The following is a 13,526-nucleotide window of genomic DNA, read 5'->3' as shown; positions in this document are numbered from 1 at the left end:
CATGCAAAACAAACCTAGTTATACATTTAAACTATTTTCTAAATTAATTGGAAACAAGTGTAATTAATGTCTTTACTATTATTTCTTTCTTTCTTAAAACTACACATGTAACCTGAAAAAATTGCATGAAATAAAAGGTTTATTATTATTATATATAGATGTAATGTGTAACTGGATCGAGAAAGAGTAAATAATTTTACTTGAAATTGACATAAAGTTATATATATAACTAATACCATAAAATGAAAAAAAAAAAAAAAAGAGTAAATAATGTTAAAGTTTAACAATGAAATATATAATTGTCTGTATGGTTGAAATTTTTTACTGCAGCTATGTATGTTAGACCAGTTCCTAGCTAAAAAATGCTTTTAGTAACACGTACTGCTTAAGCCCTAATAAAGAACTACATACAGTTAAAATCTATTATAACAAAATAGAAGGGACTACTATATGGGTATAATAGATAGGTCCTAAAAATCGAGAGTCGTAACAACCGATGAAGTTGTTACAAAGTACGTAATACAATAGAATTCAGCCGGGACCTTTGATTTTAGTCAATATAACCGGTATGTCGTTTTAAATGATTTTGAATGTAATTGCTATCATATCGTTTTATTTTGGCATTAATTTTAATCCGTCCTAATATCTGTTATGGTTTTGGAATAAACGTAACCTACGTTCTTGCTACCGCATCCGTCCGGTTGTAGGCAGGCCTTGAAGAGCTTGGATTTAATTCTTGGCAAGGAGAAAAAAATTTGGGGTTGGTAAGTTAGTTTAATCAAGAATGAAAAATAGACAAAATTATTTTTGTTTGATTAATTTCTTTCGAGAATTTGATTATATTACATATATATACATTTTTAAATTAAAAATTTTGCAACTTTCCGGGGAATTTGGAACTTAACGAACGCACGAACATATGTTTGAAAAATAATTTATGAAAACTAAATTCATTGCATAGAAAATTTATGCGTTAAAGATGTTGAACTAAGATCATATTCATTGCAAATACTTGGCGAAATTACAAGCACTGTAAAGTTCGTGCTGGTAGGGATATTGGATTAGGAATAGAATAGGAATATAGGATAACAAAACTCGCGAGTCCAAAGAAGAATGACAATTATTTAGATATATTATTGTAACATATCATGTATGAAGGTTTGTAAGTTTTTGTGAAAAAAAAAATATTATTATTATTATTTGCTTCACTCAAGGAAAGCTCTTTGTACGCCTCTGCGCGGTACTCGCCAGACGACTGCGGCATAGCGATGATTTGCCACCACCACTTTGTGGAACCAGCTGCCCACTGAAGTATTTCCGAACCAATTCGACTTGGGGTCCTTCAAGAAAAGAGCGTACCAATTCTTAAAAGGTCGGCAACGCACTCGCGAGCCCTCTGGCATTGAGAGTGTCCATGGGCGGCGGTATCACTTAACATCAGGTGAGCCTCCTGCCCGTTTGCCCCCGGTTCTATAAAAATAAATAAATAAAATACGTGTGGTGACTGGTCGTACTTGAATTCGTGTATGCGATGGTATTAGTTATTTCGACTACGAGAATGTAAGTGCGTGCTCTTATTTAACCAACCCTCATGCTTATAGAGGACAAATCTTTGTTTTTAATTAGTTTTATTATCATTAATTACTTAAGATGTCACATGGAACATCGTGTAACGTAAGGGTTGCTCCTTATAAACGTTGTGTAAAACAAAAATTTGGCGATTAAAAAGAGTGGCGGAGAGTTTATTGCCAGTTCTTCTCTTCGGTTCTATCGCCCAGATTTAAGAACTGGCAGTAAAAGCGTTTCATATACATTTCTGTTTTTGACGTTCATAGGTGTACATTGTGTATATAAATATATGTTTACCTATATAAATATATGATTTTGAATCTGAATTTAAAAAATTAATAAAAAAATAAAAAAGACAGAAAATCCAAAAAAGTGTTCATTCCGGGAAATCGAACTGGGATAGCATTCTGCATGTTCGATGTACTAAAAAGGTAGATAAGCAATTAAGAAAAACGAAGTTCGTGAGAGCAGCTAGTTTTATAATTAATCCTTACTGCAACGAAGTTAGTTTAATGGAGTGCTATCGTATTTGTAAACAGCCACAAGGTGGCAGTTATATCGTTGTCATAGACTACGTTTTTTCTCCTTTTTAATACATTATGGTAAGATGAATATAAGGTGATTATTTATTTTCACTCTCATTATCACTTCATATTTTTTTGTTTGCTATTATTTTAGTTTGCCACTTTAATAACGCCATCTATCAGAAGTAGCTGTAAGTTACACAAGTTACAAACATTTTTTATTCATTGCTTTATTTGAAATGATGGATAGATGGCGCTGAGTTTAATAACAATTCTTATAAACAGTCGAAAATAGTGCTGGTTTTGTCGTATTTTTTTCGCAAGCAATGAGCATATGTGTACATTCCATATGGATGCAGTCAGACAGACGATCCACTCCTGTCTATATCAAACGCTTTGCCCAAGCAATAAGCGGCAAGCCAGAATGTCTAGTACGACACTAGTTGGAAATTATGATAAAAGTCATTTCCGTTTATATTTGCCGAATAGTTGTCCATGTTTCCAAAAAGTGTTTGAAACTTTAGTACAGGAAACAGTTGATAATGCAATGATATTGTGACTAAGCCGTGACTCATACACTCAACGTAGTTTGTCCCTTGTGTTGTTATTTGTGTTTCTTAGGTACGTATTTTAAAACTACCTAATATGTTTAGATTTCATTTAACTGGTAACAATTGGTTTTATACATATATTTATTATTATATTTTGTTGTATCAGTTTGACGTTTTTAAAGTATGGCTTGCTGATTTTTTTCTTGTTCATATATACAGACATTGATGTCTAACTACATAACCTTCATATTTAGTTATAAATCATAATTTAATTATCACAAAACAATTTAATTTGACTTTTCTAGATTCTGTCAAGGTATATAATATAACGATAAATTAGGAAACGTAAAATTTAATTTAGATAACTTCTTGAAACGGAATTAATAATTGTTAATTAAAACAATTTCAAAATTGTACGATTACTTTGTTCTTTACATACTTTTTAAAATATTTTAAGAGCCTGTATAACGCTGTTGACCTTGGGCGAACAGGAGTTGATCAAAATAGAAACGAATTACAAAAAATATCCAAGCCAAAAATTTTACTATCAAACCCTTCAAAGAGTAAAATATCGTATTAAATAAAGAGCACTTTGGATACGTATCATAGTTATGTAAAACCATATATAAATATGAATTAAAAAATAATAATTTCTCATAAACAGTGTTACGAATCATTATTTCTTTCTTTCTTTCTTTTTTTTTCTATTCTTAGAGTTAGAAAACTTACTTAAGAATATATTATAAACAAAATAAGAAAATATATTAATGAATCTGTTCGTTTCAGTAAGACAAACAGGCGCATAAACACGTAACTAATACCACTTGTTGCCTCATCAAAAACAATCCTAAACATTAAATTATAAACACACCAAATCAATACACAATTACTAATAGCAACATAAATATAATTTAGTGTCCCATGTTGTCGAAAGGAATAATTTTTCGTGTTATAAACGTGTGTATCTTCTGTATAAGGGCAAGCGCGAACTAAGTCTCGTTTCTGTCGCTCTAAGGTCACGTACAATGTTATTAACGCTAATCATTGTACCTTATAGGAATGTTGCTGAGGCTAACGATCATGTGGTTCGTGTGTGTGACAGCAAGAATCCTTGAAACGACAAACTCGCCGTACCTAGAAGAGGTATCCACAGTGACAAAGGAGAAATGTGATTTGGAGACAAATAATTTTTGCGGTGTCTTCAATAACACGAATCCTCAACACCAGTTTTATAATCAAGGATGATTTAATAAAATTTGTTTTTTTTTTAATTGGTTTAATTTTAAACCCCCAATAAATTACGATAACTGCAGCGTTTCAGCTAAAATATTTCTTTTTCCAAATTGTGTTAAAAGAGAACTTAGGTGAAAGAGTGTTAGATGCTTAAAAGCAAAGGTTATTACCATATGCTTAAATAATAATAATCTGGTTTTGATTAAAAACCTGTAAAACTATTCCTTCTAAAGACATATATATACATTATTAATAGCGCTTAACGTTTAGATGTGTTCTAAAATCGAACATTAAAACTGAATTAATAGATTGCTCATTAATTTCTTGCAGGCGTCAATATTTTCGAAATACTGCGCGTATACTTGCTCTTAAAAATAACGAGAAAATTTGGCAGACTGTGCATATATTTACACAGATTAACAAACAACCATTGTTGTTGAGTATGATGGGTTGCGATTTATGTTGTATTTTTGTATGAATACTCAGGTATAACAAAAACGAAGACAAAGGATTTTATGTGTACGTTACCTACGTAATTAATTAAAACATTTTAAACAATTGAGAATTATTTATTTTATAACAGTTAATATAGTTTTGCAGCAGTGTTGGCTTCAGCGTAGGTTCGATTTCCTATAGACTTTATTAATTCTTTATTTTACATTCGCTCAAACGGTGAAGGTACAACCTCGTCCGGAAATCAGCTTGTCTTGCCCAAAAACTCGACGGCATGTGTCAGGCATAGAAGGCTGATCACCTAATTAGGTGATAGGTAATTATCTATGACGTTTAAAAATGATCATGAAACAGAAATATGAGGCCAAGACCTAAAAAAAAGGTTGTATCGCCACTAATTTTTTTTAACTTTTTTATAATAGGTACAATGTGGTAAATCTTAGGTCACGAGCTCATAATATTGTTTTAAACATATACGCGATTAATGATTATTAAGGTCAAGAGAGTGGCTCCTTATCACAGCTGCGTAGTAGTTGGCGGAGGCTCTAGGGGTGCGCCTGCGCATCGGATCGTTAAAGTCAACGTTCACTAAGCCGAATCTTGACCTGAAATGCAGTAAAATTAGCAGCATTTTACGAGATTAGACAATTGTATTGCCCAGCGAGAACGTCAATAGAATTTGACGAAATGAACAAAAACGTCATTAATTACGTATATTTATCATTATTTCAGTGTAAACGTGGCTTCATCGTGTAAGCAACAAAAATACAAACTCGTAAGTGTTTCAAAACGATATATCATAAATAAATTAACTATAAGCCAATTATTATGGATGTTTTATCTCTTTTACTTGTTTATGTGAGTGATAAGGATAAAACCTTCAAAAGATAGAACATAAAAATGAATTACTTAATTCAAATGAAAAACATGCCCAACAAAACTAAAAACTATTTTCCATCACAAAAATCTCCGTAACGGAAGGTTTTTTAAATATTAAATAATCAGAAAAAGAAAAGTGTTATTTTCTTACGTGTATCCACTATTCCACTCATAGTTGTCAAGAAGGCTCCACGCAGTGTATGCCGTTACAAAGACTTTATCCTCGTTTATAGCAAGAAGCACCTTAAAGTATATAAGAGGTGGTCAAGTTAATTTGAATGTTTCTGTAATTTCATTTCGCGGAGATAGATTTGACGCATACGAAGGTAATACTTGGTATGTATATCAAGTTAGAACTGGTTGTAAATGTAAATTTACAATTAATTTCATTTGTTTTTTTTTTTGACGTTCATAAGTGTACATGTTTACATTGTTAACCTATATGAATAAAGATATTTTTGACTTGTAAAAAGTTGAAAGAAATTAGTTTTCATTAAGTAACCTCAAAAGCGAACCTGTTCCAAATGGTCCTTGTAGTAGTTTACTCTTTCGTCATCATACATAACGGGTTCGGAAGTGGAATATCCGTTCTCCATAATCTTGAATTCAATATCACCGAACTTCTGCTTCAACCAGAGCAACAGACGCCGAATACCTGGAGGGTAGCTCTGCAATCAAAATAAAAAAAAATACAACATTCTACTCAAGCTTATGTAGATCTGTCCTTAAAATTGCCGTGGCGACATTTCTTCTTGAATAAAACAAACTCCAGAACATCGAGATTTAATGCCGTTTTTCTTAAATAACGGCATTGAAATCGATGTGTTTGAGAAAATTAAATACAACAATAAAAATAAGATATCAAATATAAGAATGGATGTCGCAATGTTCAATTTAATAGAGCCAATCCTCTAAGAATACTGGCAGAAAGAAATTAAGCAAAAATAAATGAGCTTAGAAATTTATATCGTATTCGAAAATATCGGCGCGTATCGACTGAAAATATTGCTGACAAAGAAAGTGGGCTACAAAATATTCTGCGACGCTCTACAACTCGACCAATGTCCTATCCGGAGGAGTAAATATCCCAAACAACCATTAAAATCTGCCGAGGGTCATCTGTTCACCTTCCAGAGGTATCATCCTCTGCATAGCACTTTAGATGAAATAGAGATATTTCATCTAAAGCGCTATGCAGAGTTATACTGGGCTGCTGTCGAAGGCAGTCGAACCGGTATACGTAACGTAAGTCGGTATACGTAATGAGCAAGCTAATAAGTATTAAACACCTACCGTTTATACGTAGGTAATACTAGAACAGGCATCAGAATGGCAAAGGAAAATACTAATAAATTTTTGTGGACGTCGAAAAGGTTGTAGTTTTTAAATGAACGTATCTTATATATATTACTTACAATCAGCCATGCATTACCCTCCTTCCAGCTAGGATCAGCCGTTAATGCCAAACCGAGATCCGTGCTGCCTTTCAGTGGCAACCAGGAGAGCTTTTCGCCTGGCTTGGCAGTCTCAACCAATCGCGAGGTGTAATAATTGAGACCAAAAAAGTCATATGTACCTGAAAAAAAATCTCGTTGCTGAATTACAACTAAATACATCAATTTCATTTATTTTTTATTGATCTTCTTTTCTCCATCCATGCTGACGTTATTTCTTTTATTCTTTTTCGTCTTTTATTCTTGATTACTTCAATTCCTTTACTTTCTTCTCTCCTAGTATTTGTGGCCACGGAACTTTGCAATATGCAAGATGTGTATGTATTTCTTTTGCTGACTTTCTTTTATCAGAACCTGGTCTATATGACAACAAATACTGACCTACAAAGACTTTCCTACGTACCTTTAATGAATTCAATTTCTTCCTGTGTGAATGAAGGCAAGCGGGATCGACTGTATCCTTCTTTTTTACTTTTCTCGGCGATAGTTTTCTCAACACTAGGAGGCCACCCACCAGTCTTTGAGTATATAGGATAAGAGTATAATGCCTGGAAGGTTTATATACCATATGACATAATTACTCGTAGATTATTTCGAATAGGGCTTAACAAGAAATAAATTAAGAAACATTTTATAGTACATAAAAAAGGTGTGCCGTAAAATGAGAAAGTGCAATAGCCCCCACAGTATGTGCGTGGTGGCAGCTAGTCTTGTCTATATTTCTTTATTACTGCATTTTCTAAATAATGGGAGCATTGTTGGCCTAGTGGCTTCAGCGAGTGACTCTCATCCATGGAGTCGTAGGTTCGATCCCCGGTTGTACACCAATAGACTTTTTTTTATGTCCACATTTAACAATCAAACGGTGAAACATCGTGAGGAAACCGACATGTCTTAGACCCAAAAAGTCGACGGCGTGTTGCAGTCACTGGATGCTCATCACCTAATTGCCTATTAGATTAAATCATGATCATCATGATCATGAAACAGATTCTAAAATCTGAGGCCTAGAACTAAAGAGGTTGTAGTGCCACTGATTATTATTATGTTCTATTTAAATAACTAATAATATTTTAACACAGCGCCATCTGTTAGAATTAAAAATCTAAGCTATCCTATCTCTTAAGTTAGACCAAACTGCTCACGGTGTGCCAATTTATTCATATTTAAAATCAATCAATCATAATTAAAAAAAATCGGTTAAGTAGTTTAGGAGTCCATCGCGGACAAATATCGTGACAGGAGATTTATATTGTATTAAGATGTATTCGATACTACACTTTCATTAGATTATTTTCGTCAACTTTAAGTAGATGTTGCTTTATATATTAAATAATTATCATTTTTGTACTTACCATAGCGTTACGCATAAGCTCTGTATTCTCTACCTCGTCAGAGTTCTTTGGTTCACACCACAGGAGTTGGTTCGTTAGACCAACCTTTCCTGAATCAGATAAATGTTTAAGTTATTAAAGTGAAACGTTTACATCGTCATGTAATAAAAGTTTCACTTTAAAAGGGTGACATTGAATTGGTTTGGTTTTTATAACTTAGGGAGATTCACATAGTCAGGCAACTGTTTTACTTACCTCGATACCGCAGCCTGAACTTAGTATCGTATAGCCTGTAAGCTCTAGCATGAGCCAGCATCACAACCTTAGCACATATATAATTCCCTATACCAGGTAGAGTGATTCCGGGTGCCGTTTTTCCAGCTTCATACGCAATATCACAGAAGCTGACCGGCTCGTTAAAAGTTAACCAGGTCTTGACCCGATCTCCAAAAAGACTGAAGGCGACTTCCGCGTAATCCTCAAACCAACTTGCTAGGTCAGGATTAGTCCAACCACCTGAAGAGAGAGACATACAATACAATTGTATTTATCATAACAGTTTCTTTATAATCTTAACTGGTGTTTAGTTTCTTATTTTTATTTTTTTTATCAGTGTTTTTTTTGTTTTGTCAAATAGTTTAGTTTAGTTAACGTTTAAATCGTTGTATTTTTTAGATAAGAATTATTACAAATATTGGTGTCTAACTAACTCTGCGCTGTCATTTTTCTAAATGTATTTTTTCTAAATGTAAAATTTAATAACTATTCTTGTTATTCAATAGATCAAATAAATAAATAAATAAAATATAAGATGACATTTGCATGCCTATTCATATGTGGCGGATTTTTGTAATTTATGTAACTAATTGTAAGACTAATTCTAGCAAATAAACGATTTGATTTGACTTTATAGTTGTTTTGTTTAGTTTAATGTTGGATCTCTTCGTGTATGTCATGTTTGCCTATAAGTGTTTGTCACGTTTAAAATTGTATTTAGTGATTTTTTTTAGCGATGTAACAATGTGCCAAGCTTTGGCCAGCTTTTTTATCAATAAAAAAAACAGTTTCCAATCAAAGACAAAGCTAGCCCGGCGCAGCTGCATAGATTTTTTGTCCAAAAACCGATGTTTTCCTTCACTGTAGGAGCAAGTCTTTTCTATTTTCCCTTTGTCCCGGGATGCCTTTGAACATTAGACCTCAGCCGAAAGCCGCACATGAACTACTAATGTGGGTATTAATTTTGACGTTCTATAGAATTAGTAGTAACTGTTAGAATAATAATAATGTGAAGTAATTTACTTTTAATTTACAATAATAATTTTAAGTTTGTAATTATTATTATATCTACAATTTTATAAAGAGGTTAATGTTATCGACATAATGGTTTGCTCCCTCACAACTAAGGTACAAATAACCATTTTATAATTACCCAAGTCCTGCAACTTTTGCGGTAGGTCCCAATGGTATAAAGTGACGACTGGTTCAATTCCATTCGCAATTAGACCGTTTATCAAATTGTTGTAATATCGTTTCCCATCTTCGCTCACATAATTGGAATGGCCGTTGGGAAGTAATCGGGGCCATGATATTGAGAATCTAAAAATAGTGCTTTTGAGTATTGCGAATAGTGTACATATTGTAAAATGTATTAACTTCCTCAGCATGTAACGACCGACGATTCAAAGAGAATACAACTTATTGATTACAACTTATTATACACACATGCACACATACAAACACAAACACGCATTCATAGATTAAGTTAATTTAGATTTAGTTAAAGTTTGTTTAGATAAGGGTAGTAGCGAGTCAACCCCAACACAAGTGTCTCTTGACTACTTACGGGGGTTGTGTCATTTATTGATGTAAAAATTTGAGAAACAATAAAATTTTATTATATTATATTATGTGAAACACTGTAGCCTTTTTTATACTTGGGGAATGCATTGTGCATACCCTTCCGCGGCGCGATTGCTTGGTGCGGAAGGGTTATGTGGGACTCGCTATTGTGTATACCCACTAAAACCCCAAGGCGCCACCAACAATGGCCTTATGCGGGATGCGGTAACACCAGAGCCTTATCCGCTTCCCGACATGCGATGCGGCGGTTGCGTTCGCCTAACTGTTGCTATGGCAACCTAGTACTATTTTCAATTCATCTTCTATAAGACTAAAAAATACACCTGTAATACATTACTGAAAAGGTCAATAATTAAATAGTACTGATTCAATGGGACGCCTTGTCGAAAGACTTTTTTTATATTATAAATATATTTTTACTTATCAGTTGCCAGCTTTTTTGAGTATGTTTAATATAGTGCTTACTTTAGAAGCTAATCAATAAATATGTATGAATTGTAAAATTTGTAGTTAATTCACGCGTAAATTGGTATTCCTGACTATATTTTTATATAATATTATCGACTAAAATAATGTAATTTATCTACGCGTATAGTATATAAAGAATAAATAATTATGACAGAAATTTTCTCTACAATATTAATAAATTCGCATAACTATTCAATCGAAGTATTAATCAAGTTATCGAACGGTGAAGGATAACAATCATTATTAATTAAATAAATATTATGTATTGTTTATGCATTGCTTTATAGTTTTTAGTATTTTTTATATCCGAGCTACGCCAACTCACCATTAGACAGTATGTGAGTCGACTAAAACGTCACCATATTCTAGAACTAGAAGACCGGCAGTAGCTCTAGGCAGAAGATTAGTAGATGCTTCCAATGGGAAGTCACTCCACATGACAGCACCACATAACAAATTCGTTCTTAGGGCTGATTGCTTATTACCGCAGAGAAAAAAAAATATCCGAGCTAAGCTAATCAGCACAATACCTTTAGGCTTTATTGCTCTTCAACTCGCCTTTATAGAACCCTTCAAGATTTTTTAATAGTCGACTTTGGGCATAGCAAAGTCATGGAGGTAGGTCGCCTTAGCGTTGATAAAAAAACTTAAAACTGATTAATAATTTATTTAAAGGTTAATAGATTAGCCAAAATATATTTAAAAAAATTACAGAAGAATGCAATTGAATTTGAGAAAATACTGGATAGGTTCGGTTGAAGTTCCCAAGGTAATGTTTTAAATAATTATGGTAAAAACAACTTTATAAGTTCACCTGTAAAAATGCAGGCCCAGCTCCTTGGCTACAGCTATATCTGTTTCCCACAGGTGGTACGAGTCACAAGCCACATCACCATTCGATCTGTCGACGATTAAATCAGGATTGTCATGGGTGAATGTGTCCCATATACTTGGTGATTTGTCTATGGAATAAACCATAAATGTGTTATGTTAGTATATTAAACGAGTCTTTTTTTTCAGTACAATTAATAATGTGTCAGTAAATGGAAACAGGTCGAAAATATATCATGAATTATACATAGAATATAATAAATTTTCTCCTTTGTTTTTACAAAACACAAAATGATTATATTCAACTTACCGCTAACATTCCAGGCACCTTCCACCTGATAGGACGATGTTGCTGCCCCGAATTTGAATCCTGGTGGAAATTTTCGGCTTGCAACAGATGCTGCCACCAGCAAACTTTGAACAAAAAATTACTTATTAAAAGATACTATCGCTAACCGGAATCGGAAACCCAATGGTCCATCTAGGCGTCATAATAAAAAAGCAAGAAATAGTAAAAAACATTCCTTTATAACGGCTTATAATGTGTATGTGCTATTAATATGTCTTAACACTGCAATAGTTTAAATCAATGTAACAAAACGTTTTAATATCATTATATTTGTAATATATTTATAATTTACTCGCCACGATGAAGCATTATCTAACCTTACATAAAAAATATCGATTTAATCTACTTTAATCTACAAACATAGATTTTACAGTAATTGCTAAATGACAATGGTTTAATAAATATATTTTATATTAACGATAAAGTTACCGTTGTTATAATAAACAGGAAGTGGCCTCCAATGTTTTTTTACAAAAATAAATCGTTAAATACGAATTCATCAATAAAATTAGGATATCTAGAGAATTGTAATTTTTAAATAACACCAAAAAATAAAATGTCAAACGACAGAACTGTTTCGTTAATTTTGTGATTACTACGGTTAATCCAAATTCAGACTATTAGGAGAAAAGATTGTATAGCGTAAGAGAGACTTACGATTTATCTTATTATGGGCCTGTTTCACAATGTATGGATAAAGTACCAAATACGCTACGCAACACATAAATTATTCGAAAGATAAAAGTTCCGAATCAGAAACATCGCGTTTCATGACGAATAGCGCTATTTGACAGTCGTACAACCCAAAAATACTGTTAATCCTACCAATAAGTAATAAATATTTGGAACTTATCCGGACATTGTAAAACAGAACCTTGTTATTAAAAATATAAAAGTAAATTAAATTAAATAAGTAGTAAACTAAAGTCTGTCAATAAGATATCTATGAAACAGACTCAGTAATATTGACAGGATTTCATATAAAGAAAATATCGAAAAATTTCAGTCGGGAATCTATGATGGTTTCATAAATTGTCTCTTCACTGAGATATCAGTGAACATAACAAACTTGCCTACCTCAAAACGAACTAGTATTAAAATCTATCTATTTATAATCAATTAAACAAAAAAGAATCTATTTACACTACTTACAGCCTATTAGGGAAAGACTATTCTTGTGTTCTAATTTCAAACACTAATCATAATAAAATTACTCACCTGAGAACTACACTTAATGGATACATTTTCCGTACTAATTCCCGACAAATGCGCCTTCATGCATTTTTATTAAAAAAAATACTATACAGGCTGTTCATTCTATTGTTTGCTTTATCTATCTAAAATTTAAAAACACGTGAAAAACAATATTATGACGCCAGCAAAAAAATCTTAATTTACATTTACTGATAGTTCTTAAAAATCAAGGGCGTAACTTTTGGTCACACTTAAATCGCCAGGTTTTTGTTTTGTTTGTAAGGAGCTGCAACCATTATATCTCGCTTATCAGATATGTATGTTGTATTATATTAGTACAGATTTAGATAAATGTGAGAGCAAACTTGGCCTAGTTGCAAAAAACACCAGCTCTGCACCAACGGACTTGTGACGATATTTGCATTTTGTGAAGAAACCTGCATGCCTTAAACCTTACATGCGTTGGCGTGTACCAGCGAGACCTAGTCGAACTCAGAACACCCTATATTTATACTGTAGTTTTTTCAAATAAACAATGGAGTTATAATTAATTTTCAATTGTTTATTTATAATTTTATACTTTCAAGAATTTCGTATTTAGCAGCAGTACAGTCTGGTTGTTGAAATACATCGCGGAATGCGACTTGTATGTATGTTCTATATTTTATTATTACAATTAACGGAAAAATATTTTCTTCACTTGCAGAGTGCAAGAGTCTTAGATTAAAATCTTAGAAATGTACAGTAAAGTTTTGTAATACTTATAATATTACATAGGTAATAAATAGTTTCATTGCTTTTAATTGTAATATGATATTTTCGGTTTT

General features: G+C 32.6%; 1 protein-coding gene and 1 long non-coding RNA gene across 2 annotated transcripts; one reads left to right on the top strand and one right to left on the bottom strand.

Moving 5' to 3' along the window:
* Positions 1-2,457: 2,457 nt before the first annotated feature.
* LOC110996383 lies at positions 2,458-3,912 on the top strand. The gene is made up of 2 exons (XR_002600286.2): positions 2,458-2,714; positions 3,702-3,912. It is a non-coding gene; the product is annotated as an uncharacterized LOC110996383 (long non-coding RNA).
* An 844-nt stretch (positions 3,913-4,756) lies between these two features.
* On the bottom strand, positions 4,757-12,764 carry LOC110996402 (myrosinase 1-like). The gene is made up of 11 exons (XM_022264055.2): positions 12,724-12,764; positions 11,467-11,570; positions 11,140-11,287; positions 9,427-9,593; positions 8,253-8,513; positions 8,019-8,107; positions 7,067-7,211; positions 6,625-6,785; positions 5,725-5,877; positions 5,361-5,452; positions 4,757-4,935 (listed from the first exon to the last, which is right to left on the bottom strand). The coding sequence occupies exons 1-11, from the start codon at positions 12,747-12,749 to the stop codon at positions 4,812-4,814; spliced, it is 1,470 nt and encodes a 489-aa protein (XP_022119747.2). The 5' UTR covers positions 12,750-12,764; the 3' UTR covers positions 4,757-4,811.
* Between the last annotated feature and the right edge of the window lie 762 nt (positions 12,765-13,526).

Source organism: Pieris rapae, chromosome 5, assembly GCF_905147795.1.
Source record: "Pieris rapae chromosome 5, ilPieRapa1.1, whole genome shotgun sequence".
Taxonomy (NCBI): domain Eukaryota; kingdom Metazoa; phylum Arthropoda; class Insecta; order Lepidoptera; family Pieridae; genus Pieris; species Pieris rapae.
This window is presented reverse-complemented; position numbering and strand designations above follow the sequence as displayed.